The 10484-nt window shown below is 37.0% G+C and overlaps 2 protein-coding genes across 2 annotated transcripts; both read right to left on the bottom strand.

Annotated features, from left to right (window-relative positions):
- Nucleotides 1-52: 52 nt before the first annotated feature.
- Nucleotides 53-1298, bottom strand: cldn30 (claudin 30). Its single transcript, XM_059526427.1, has one exon. It carries the CDS (start codon nucleotides 1216-1218, stop codon nucleotides 280-282), a length of 939 nt encoding a protein of 312 aa, XP_059382410.1. The 5' UTR covers nucleotides 1219-1298; the 3' UTR covers nucleotides 53-279.
- A 6165-nt stretch (nucleotides 1299-7463) lies between these two features.
- Nucleotides 7464-8738, bottom strand: cldn28 (claudin 28). Its single transcript, XM_059526423.1, has one exon. The coding sequence runs from the start codon at nucleotides 8647-8649 to the stop codon at nucleotides 8083-8085; it is 567 nt and encodes a 188-aa protein (XP_059382406.1). The 5' UTR covers nucleotides 8650-8738; the 3' UTR covers nucleotides 7464-8082.
- Between the last annotated feature and the right edge of the window lie 1746 nt (nucleotides 8739-10484).

Genomic DNA, 10484 nt, shown 5'->3' with positions numbered 1-10484 from the left:
TGGAAGCTATTCAAATGAACTATAAAATGAACTATAAAGTTACAGTGCAAATCTTCATCTCGATCACATGCACTTCGAGTGCCTTAAATTCTCAAAAAAAGAAAAAATCTGAATTGACTAAGTGAGATCTTTATCGGTTTTATATAAAAGTAAGGTTCAGCCACTAACATATTCTACATTTTATCAGACATTCTTCATATTCACAGTGTTATGGCAGATATATGACTGTCCAAGTGCATGTAAGTCCTTCATTCAACACAAATTTATCAGTCTCCTTATTCAAATGTATGTCTTGGGAGCATCTTCAGTCTCACTAAGTTCAGAAGCAGCCAGTGTCTGATCCAAACCATCATCAATCAGCTGGGATTTAGTCGACACCCCCTTGTCCCACTCAGACTCTGACATCAATTCGGCTCTGGCAAGCTGAGACTTTGTAGTTGACGGCCTGCTCTGGTAGGAGCCCAGAGAAGGAGGTCTGCCCTGATTCAAAGGAGCTTTCTGACTCCACTGGGACCTCACAGATGGAGTGCCACTCTGCAATGACCTCACAGAGATGGGACGCATCCTCTGGGAGCCCACTCTGCTGGACCCTGCCTGTGAAGAGCGCACGATCAGGTACTTCACTGAACGGCCACTGTCGTCTTCTGTTTTTTCTTTGCAGATAGTGGTGCAGAGCATTCCTCCACCCAAAATGAGGACAATGGATGCACCCCAACCAACATAAATGGCACCACCGATCTCCCTTCGCTGCGAATCGGCCATCTGTGGGTTGTAAAACGCACTCACCACAATGCCAGCCGACCAGGAGACGGGGATCAGGCAGAGAACTCCAGCGACAATCAACGTGACACCAGCTGTTGTGGCGATCCTGGCTTTGGATCTTTTGGATCGGTCCATGAAGATGGTGCACTTTCCTCCGATGAAGGCTAAAACAAGGCCCACTGCTCCCAAAAGGATCGCCATCACTGTGAGGGCCCGAGCCGCCTGCAGATCCGTGCCTAGCGCGAGCATGGACTCGTACGGTTTGCACTGCATTTGGCCTGTGCTTTGGATCACGCAGCTCATCCAAATGCCCTCCCACATGATCTCTGAGGTTACAATGGTGGTTCCAACGAAGGCTGTCACGCGCCACATTGGCATGATGCAGGACAGGAGGGCTCCCACCCATCCCAGTAGGGCCAAGGCGCTCGCTAACATGTGCATGCCTAGAGAAGACATCTCGCTGAGGTTCAGTTATTCACAGCTACACTAAGGCCTCTTCTTGCCAGTTAAAGCCTTTTTGGAGGCCTTGTGGTGTTTCCTTCTTCACTCATTCCTGCCTCAGCTCCGCTTTCACTCTGGTGACAGTGATAATGTGTTTATATGTTAAAAAGAGAGAGAATGACTGAGGAGGCGTGTGCAGTTCAACAGACTGCCTCCATTAGTCCGCACGCTACCAGACTAACCAGATTCCTTCTTCTGGCCATGGACTATATGGGCGGGTCATGTTAAAAGAGGTAGATGGACTACTGTTTAGTTGAGAATTTGCATTAGTCTTCTGAAAAGGGCTCAGGTGTTTGTGCGTCACTTGTATTTAGGTATCCAGATGCAGTTTCGAAGCTCTGACCACAATGGCAGCCTCTATATCTGATGCCATAATAGTTTTTACTATTTATATGTTAAAAATTAAAATGGATGAAAATTCTGTCATCGTTTACTAAATGTATGATGTTTCTGTTCAACATAATAAAATTAATTTTCGAAGAATGTTTGTACCCAAACAGATTTGACTTCATAGCTGTCTCTCAAAATATCGTTATCAATTCTAAGAAAGAAATTCACAGAGGTTTGGAACGATATAAGGGCTTTATATAATTCATAATTCATTTGTGGATGAACTATGCCTTTTGAATGATTGATTGTGCTAATATACTGCCATTCATATATAATCCACATATAATGGAAGACAAGTGTGGTAACTAATTTAAAGGACTTAAAAGTAGGTTTATACATTTTGAAAGTTAATGATTTAAATGCCGAACAGGATTGTTGTGACTGTGTTTACAGTCTTGCTACTCACCTGTTTTCTAGATGATTAAACATGATGAGTCACATAGCATTTATTTGAAATATGTCTTAGGTCTTAAAACAATATTGAAGAGAATGCTAAATTCACTCATTACATAAAGATTTTGTTGTCATCATACCTAAAGGTTGAAACACTAGTTTTGAGTCAGTCATTGTGTGGAAAATACCTACTGGAAAAAAATAAGGTTGGTTTCAATCAAATAAATGGAGGTTTGATGAACATAAAAAACATACCAACATACCGACCCCGAACTTTTGAACACTGGTTTGTATTACTGTATGTGAGTAATGAATGAAAGACAAAATAAAAGTATTTTGAAAACTCAGTGCTATTTGTTGTCAAATTCAACATAACTTTGATTGTAAATTATAGTTAGAAAGTTGAATATAAGGCTGGAAAACACTACATAATTTTTAAAATGGGAAAAGACTTTTAAATGCTAGGCAACTTTGTAAATGATTGTAAAGGAAAAAAACAGGCATCATAAAGGCCTACCAAATGACTGAGGATCACACACTAGTGTTAAGCCAATCATTGATAGCATACATAGCGTTAACCAGTACAAAATACAAATCATGGCAAAAATCTGCTGCAACATTCACTGCATTCAATCTTACATCACTTTCTGAATTCCAAAACAAACAAAAAAATGCTGATAATACAAATAATGTTGTAATATTTTTAATTTAATATGACATATTGTGTAGGAATCCCTCAACGTAAAGCAAAATATGTAGCAAAAAATTATGTTATTATGAGTCACTTAATATTGTGAATGAAAATGCTGTAGTTCACAAAAAGAATGCTGTTTCTGCATAGTCAGAGTCAGTCGTCTGTGGAAAATACCTACCAGAAAAAATATAAGGTCAGTTTCTTCCTGATGCAATCTTAAGCATGTGGGACTATACACGCAGTCACAATGTTTGAGTGCGATAAATTTTTTTATTAAGTATACATTGCTACATGTCATATGAATAATGGCTATAATATGAGGTGAAACTATGAGAATCAGTTTAATGACAAGATTTTCCAAATTAGCAACAAAAGAATGCTATCAATGATTGGCTTACATTTTAATAACGAAATGAAAAATATGTATCATAACACTACTGTTAAAAAAAGCATTGGGGTTAGTAATTTTGGAAAAAAAAAATACATTTATTTAGCAACAAACACTTTAAAACAATCAAAAGTGACAGCGAAGACATTTATAATGTTATAAAAGGTTTCTTTTCTTTTGAACTTTCCTTTCATCAAAGGATCATGAATTTTATTTTGTATATTGCTAAAAAGTCATTAGATAGAAATCAATATTAAACTACATTAAAGTTTTTGATCAAATAAATGGAGGCTTGGTGAACATAAATACTTCTTTTAAAAAACACACCAACACATCGACCCCAAACTTTTGAACACTGGTTTATATTACTGTATGTGAGTAATAAATGAAATACAAAATAAAAGTATTTTGAACACTCAGTGCTATTTGTTGTCAAATTATTTTTTTGTGCTGAGAGAAAACCTCTGGGGCATGGAGGGTCTCAGTGATTCAACAGTGATGGAAGCAACCAAACATTTCAGAAGCACTTTCAAAATATATACTTTGATCTGCACATTTCTTCAATTAATATACCATGAAAATATTTTTCATGTGTATTGCATTTCTGTTTTGTGGCAATGCACATTCCATTACTTATCAAGAAATGCTTTTCATTTTAATTTCTTACTGTTGTGTAAATCAGAACATCTTAGGCTCACTGTAATTTGTTTAATCAGTCCTAATTTTTATACATGAGCTTTGCTGATGTCCACAGACCTGGCATTTGAATACATCACATTATAGCGATCATCCTCACGCGGTGGGCATGAGCTGCAGAGGAGACTTCCACCCAGAAGTAGCAAACCTGCAGAAGCCCAGCCAACATAAAGCGAAACCCCAAGGTCCCTCTTCTGACTTTCCATCAACAAAGGGTTATAGAAATCCCTGATTATGGTATTCACGGTCCAGCAGACAGTGATGAGGACAAGAAGTCCAGCAACAATGAAGATGACACCACTGGCGATGGAGATGGAGATTATTTTGATACATTATATGCAAGTCAGACGCAAACAGTATTATTGAAACCTCTGCAGACCAGGGGTGATGCTTTACTCTGTCCCAATTAAAAATTTTCCTAGTTAGCCTTTCCTCTGGCAGACTGACAAGACGGTTCCACAATCGCACCATTTCACACCTTTGTTTTACAATACATGGATCCCATCCTGCATCCCCATTAACAGCTACCTTTGCTGCATATTTATGCACACCAAGAAAAGACCTTAAAGCATGATTTTGAACAGAGTTACCATCAAAAACCTCTTCAAAACCCGAAACTCCTGCAGCATAAACCAAAACTGAGTCAACTTAGATTTATACAATTGTGTAAATGTAGAAAAACCAAGATCTGTACATAGTTTCATTTTGCTCAACACGGAACCTAATGCTATTCCCGCAGACTCTGCTAGTATTTTCCTTCCCTATATAAACTTCATATTTTCATCAAAAACAAAACCAAGATATTTATAATGACGAGTATACTTTAAGGGCACAGGGCCAAACTGAAATGTATGAAAACTCTGTAATTCACTTTTCCCCCGAAAATGAACAATTTACTACATTTACTATACCATAAACTCATTATATTCAGCATATTTTGTAAATTCACTTCATTTTCTGCTATCAAAACAATGTCATCTGCATAAAGCAGAATACTTAGATTCATGTCCTCAATTGGCACACCAAAATTACCCTGCTTAATTTCTTGAGCTAAATCATTTGTATAAAAAGCAAATAAGGAAGCAGAGAGTAAGTCTCCCTGCTTCACCCCAAAAGGCGTTGGGAACCAATCCGTTCTTAAATTATTTATTTGTACACAAGCAATGGGGTCTTTGTAAAGGGCTTTTATAGCATTATAAAATTTTCCATTGATACCCGATGAAAGTAATTTAAACAGCAAAAGATCTCGGTTAACACAATCAAATGCCTTTTTGAAGTCAACAAAGCAGGCAAAGGTACTTTTACCCTTGTCCAAACAAGCTCTCATCACAGAGGATAACACATAAATATGATCAATACAGGCCCTGTTCTTCCTAAAACCATTCCGTTTATCTACCAACCCTCCATAAACCTCCAAACAAAAAGTATTAAGTCTGTTGTTAAGGACTCCTGAGTACATTTTATAGACTGTGCTGATCAAACTAATCCCTCTATAGTTCAACGGGACTCTAGGGTCATCTTTTATAGATTTCGGGATGGGTTTGATAATTGATCTATTCCACTCAGATGGGATAATACCATTTTGAAAACATATGTGACACAAACCATGTAGAACATTACACAAGTTAGGGTTCTTAAGTACCTCGTTAGGGAGATCTTCAATGCCCACAGCTTTATTGTACCTCATCTAATGTAATATCACTGTTCAGTATATCATTTTGATAGTATATCGTATTCATACCCATTTCCAGCTATAGTTTTACTTTACAAATTTCTTCGAAGAAATGATCATCAAATAAAGTTTAACTACTATAACCATATAATTAACTGTAATCTTTTTCCCACTTTTTTAATATTTGACCAAATTCAGAAGAAGATCCACCACTTTCCAATAAAACCTCCATGGGTATTAATGTTTTCTCTTTTGTGCTTTTTTGGGCCTAACTAGTATATGTCTTTGTAACACTCTCTTGTTGGTAGGACTGTAAAGATTGGGGGAGGGAAACTAGTTTTAAGTTATGTTCCCTCCTACTACTGATCATGGCAAATGTTTAGCCAAAGCTGCCAAACTACTCTTGTTCAACTGGACCCACACAGGACCCAAGTTGGAAGTGTTTTGTTTAAAAGGAATCTTATGATGTTTTTTTTAAATATCATTATTTGGCATATTTGGTGTAACAGAATATGTTGACATGCTTTGACATACCATCAGTTCAAGCCCAAAAGGGGAACAGAGTGATGTGACAGACACAGTGATGAAGCTCATGTGTTTGCAGAACACCAAGCCATAGATGGTTAAGACAGCTGATGTAATCGTCTCTCTCTCACACAACATTTGTCTGCATTTGAACAGTCAATAACAAATACTTAAACTAATAACATAACATACTTACAGTAGCAAAGTATATACTTACTTGTCATAGCAAAGTCAGAATGACCTCCTCTCCTAGGTTCACAAAACGGTTGTTCATAAAATGTGTTGCTGTTCTGTTGTAAGTAATCTTAAAGATTTCTAAATGCAACTTCTTTCGGAAGGCCAAATAAAGTGCTTTTGTTTTTGCCTAGATACACACAGCATCATTGCTTTAACACTAACTGCTGTTAGTGTGAACTGTGTGAACATTCGGGCGGCATTACGCAAATATTTCCACACAGTGAAGTAGACATGTGGAGGCGTGTCTGAATGAGCCATTTTAGGAGGGCATGGCAGTCTTAACTTTGATAAAGAATATCTCTTTGGTTTTGAGACTTTAGTCTTTGCAACTTCAGGGATCTTATTTATGCACAATCAGCTTATGCACTCCAAAGAGAAGGTTTATTTTCTAGGCCAAATGACATCACTTCTTGAATTCCATTAAAAAAAAAATTGATAATACAAATATTGTGGTAATATTTTAAATTAAATATGGCATTTTGTGTAAGAATCCCTCAACGTAAAACAAAACATGGAGCGAAAAATAAGGTTATGAGTTATTATAGAATTGAATGAAAATGCTCTAGTTTGCAAAAAGAATGCTGTGTCTTCCTGTAGAATCTGCTTTGTTCAACCGAACACATCTGGCTGTACTTGTACTGTTATCATCACACTAAGTACTAATGTTTGAATCTATGAAATTTCTAAATATAATACAATAAGTGTATATTTGACATTTTCACTTCTCTCTCTCTCTCTCTCTCTCGCATGTGTCTGAGAGAGATGTCACCAACTCTGTGGTTTTCCCGTGGAATTTGGATATTTTTACACAGTTGTGATGTCTGCATTCATGCTGACTGCAAGCAACGCTGGTTGCTTTAGTGGTCTTACCGCAAAAGATATAATCAGCTCAGTATGCAAGTATGCAAGTTAAACTCACCACATTTCCGTAAGGTTTAGAAATGTTATCTTCTAAAAAAAAAATTTTTTAAGAGCATAGATTAGCATATCGCTGTGTAAATGTTTATTGGTTCTGCTACTTCTGACACCTTCATGGGATGCTATCTTTCCATTTTCTGTGCTTAAAAACATTCCTCACAATAATCTGAAATATTCGCGTGACTAATCCTTCAGTTAAATATAATTTGTTTTAATATTTAAAACATCTTAATAACTATATACATCTTAGCAAATTACAAACATTCAACAGATTTAAAAACCGGGGTTCAACAAATATTGGATTTTTTTATTTTTCATTTGAGCCTGCAAATGAGTAGAAATTTTTGACAAAATAAAGAAGAAATATTTGTATACACTGTTTGTGTGTTGATTGCACTGCACTGTTGTTCCTTCTGTGTGCTTTTAATGTATAATTTTTTTCATTTCAGCTAATTTATTTTAATCATGATTTTTATTTTATTTTCATGATTGTTTTTTTCCCTTAGATTATTTGATTATACTATTTTATTATTTATATTATTACATTTTCTTTAAAGCACTTTGAATTACCAATGTATGAAATATGTTATAATAATCAACTTTCCTGGACTTCCTATGTTATTTAACATATTCTAAATCACTAATTAAAAGAAGATCATTTAAGACAATATATAAATGCATTTGCACAAACAGTCAGATGTTCTTGCTCAGTTCAGTTTTTGGAACATAATGCAACATACATACATTTTTTAGAGTCCATATGCTAGAGGTTGGCATAACCAATCAATTTACATAGTTCATAAAAACATAAAACAGTCCTCAAATTTTGCCTTGATTAGGCCATGACATTACAGACACAATCAGTCACTTCACTTGAGTCACTTGAGCCTTAAACAACACATCTGGTCAACATCGGTTGGAGTATGTGCTGATGAGCAGCCCACCGCCTACAATCAGCAGAACACCGGCCACCCATCCTACATAGATGGAGGCTCCCAGCTCTCCTTTTCTCCCCGATATTGCTTGAGGATTATAGAAGTCCACGATGATAACATACGCCGACCAGCTGACAGCAATAAGGCACATTACACCTGCAACTATAAAGACTGCACCAGCTGCTATTCCAGTGTTAGTCTTTTTAAGTCGTTCTTCTCTGTAAAAGTTGGTGCAATCGGCTCCAACAATGAACAGTCCAATGGCAACCACACTGACAGCGATAGAGGCACAGGTCAATGCTGGAGCTGCCTGGACATCTTGAGTAAGAGCCAGGATAGAGTCAAATGCTTTGCACTGCATGTGAGCGGTGCTCTGCAGGACGCAGTTCATCCACAAGCCTTCCCAGAAAACCTGTGCTGTCACAATGTTTGCTCCCACGAAGGCTGTCACTTTCCACATAGGCAATGCACAAACCAGAATAGTACCGCATAGGCCCAACACAGCCAGACATACAGCCAAGATTTGTCGTTTCCTCATCTTTTACGCATCAAAGGCGATTCATCTGCAATTAAAGAGAGTGAAACGTTGTTAAAGTTGTAAGAGCGAATGACTATTGACAAAGTGAATGCTCTTCCTTGTTGTGCCTCAGCTATTGGTATTTAAACAAAAGCAAAGCAAGGGGAGGAGACCCGTATAGAGTTTCCTGTTCAACTTGATTCTTCTACTCAGTGTGTCCACGGATTCATGGAAAAAGTACACAATTAAATTATTTTAAGCAATAGCTAGCCTAAATGGAAAATACTGATATTTGGTTTACTTAAGCGATGGATCATCCAAAAGGAAAATTCATGTTGTGTCCAAATTATATCTAAACACTATGCACCCAACAGTCTAGTTTAGTATAAACTATGTAAGGTTATTTTGTCATCCAACATCAGTAACACCTCCCCCTCCAAGCTGCCACACTTGAATGCATAAAGTGTCCAACATTATACACTTTGTTTTTCCAGGCATTTGAAGTGTTTCTTTTCTTTTTGGAACTTTTAGTATGAACACACTATTTATACAAAAATATTACGTAGAATAGTGCATAAATATGCAAATTGGGATGCACCTTCTGTCTTTATTTACTCACCCTAATTCCAAACATGAATGCTGTTTATTTTGCATTTAAATCTTTTCATAAATCAACAGATACTATGCCCAAAAGAATTAATTTTTTAAATTTATTATTCGTACATTTTGTTCATCATAATTATCTTCATAAATGAACTTTTATGATTTTTGAAGCCTAAATGCAATCACGAGAAGTGAAAACCTAAATGAAGGCTGTTAACAATATACACCAAGGTTGCATTACTTGAACATCACCACTTTACAAGCCTCCTCAAATGTTTTCCCAGAGGGTTTGAGTTTTAAAGTTTTGTGACATTCAGCCAAGTATGGTGACCCATACTCAGAATTCGTGCTCTGCATTTAACCCATCCAAAGTGCACACACACAGAGCAGTGAACACACACACACACTGTGAACACACACCCTGCAGTGGGCAGCCATTTATGCTGCAGCGCCCAGGGAGCAGTTGGGGGTTCGATGCCTTGCTCAATCTCACGCTGAAGTCCAAGAGTGAGTGTCACGCCAGATGCGTGAGAGTTGGCAACCCTGCAAAACCCACAAAAAAGAAAAAAACACAGACTTCAGGACAATGGAACTAGAGGTGTAAAATGTTAACAAATTTCTTGGTTTTTGCCTACAAAAATACTTAATCCTTCTATTCACTGATCATTCATTTGCCCTGCAGCTATGGATATATGGTGCAGGTTTCACATAAAGACATTTGATGTTATTAATATCAAACCTCTGGGCTGCCAATCAACTGCTTTGACTAATCTTAAAAATGTAGTCATTGTGGACATTTCTTTTTTCAAAATATGAACTAATCAAGTTTAATCAATGTGAATCTGAAGCAGTTGGTAGACAGGATCATTTACTCCCTCCTAGTCAAGTGTGTGGGTAGAGGTTTGGTTCTGCTGCTCCGCCAGAGGGCTGTTACATAATGTAGTTATTAGTGATAAAACTGTGTGTCTTAATTTAGCACTAGGTAGTGATAACTGATCATAAAACATGTAACGTCACAAAAATAGCATAGCTGGTCTTCAGTCCAGATCCTTTGCACATTGTAGAGGGCCATTTTGGTTACCCTTAAAAATCTATTTCCCATCATCTTGACATCTTAGAATTTCCATTTGCTTAGTTGTGGCTTTCTGACCTTAATATAGGAAGTTCAAAGTAAAATAGTAATCCTCCTATCAATACTGCATTTCCTAAAAACATTCCCAATTTAGTTAACTATACTCCCCATACTTGTAACT

Source organism: Carassius carassius, chromosome 36 (assembly GCF_963082965.1).
Source record: "Carassius carassius chromosome 36, fCarCar2.1, whole genome shotgun sequence".
Lineage (NCBI taxonomy): Eukaryota > Metazoa > Chordata > Actinopteri > Cypriniformes > Cyprinidae > Carassius > Carassius carassius.
This window is presented reverse-complemented; position numbering and strand designations above follow the sequence as displayed.

Excerpts from the sequence above, each read along its gene's own strand:
- cldn28 (XM_059526423.1), bottom strand. The coding sequence starts at position 8,649 with ATGAGGAAACGACAAATCTTGGCTGTATGTCTGGCTGTGTTGGGCCTA.
- cldn30 (XM_059526427.1), bottom strand. The coding sequence starts at position 1,218 with ATGTCTTCTCTAGGCATGCACATGTTAGCGAGCGCCTTGGCCCTACTG.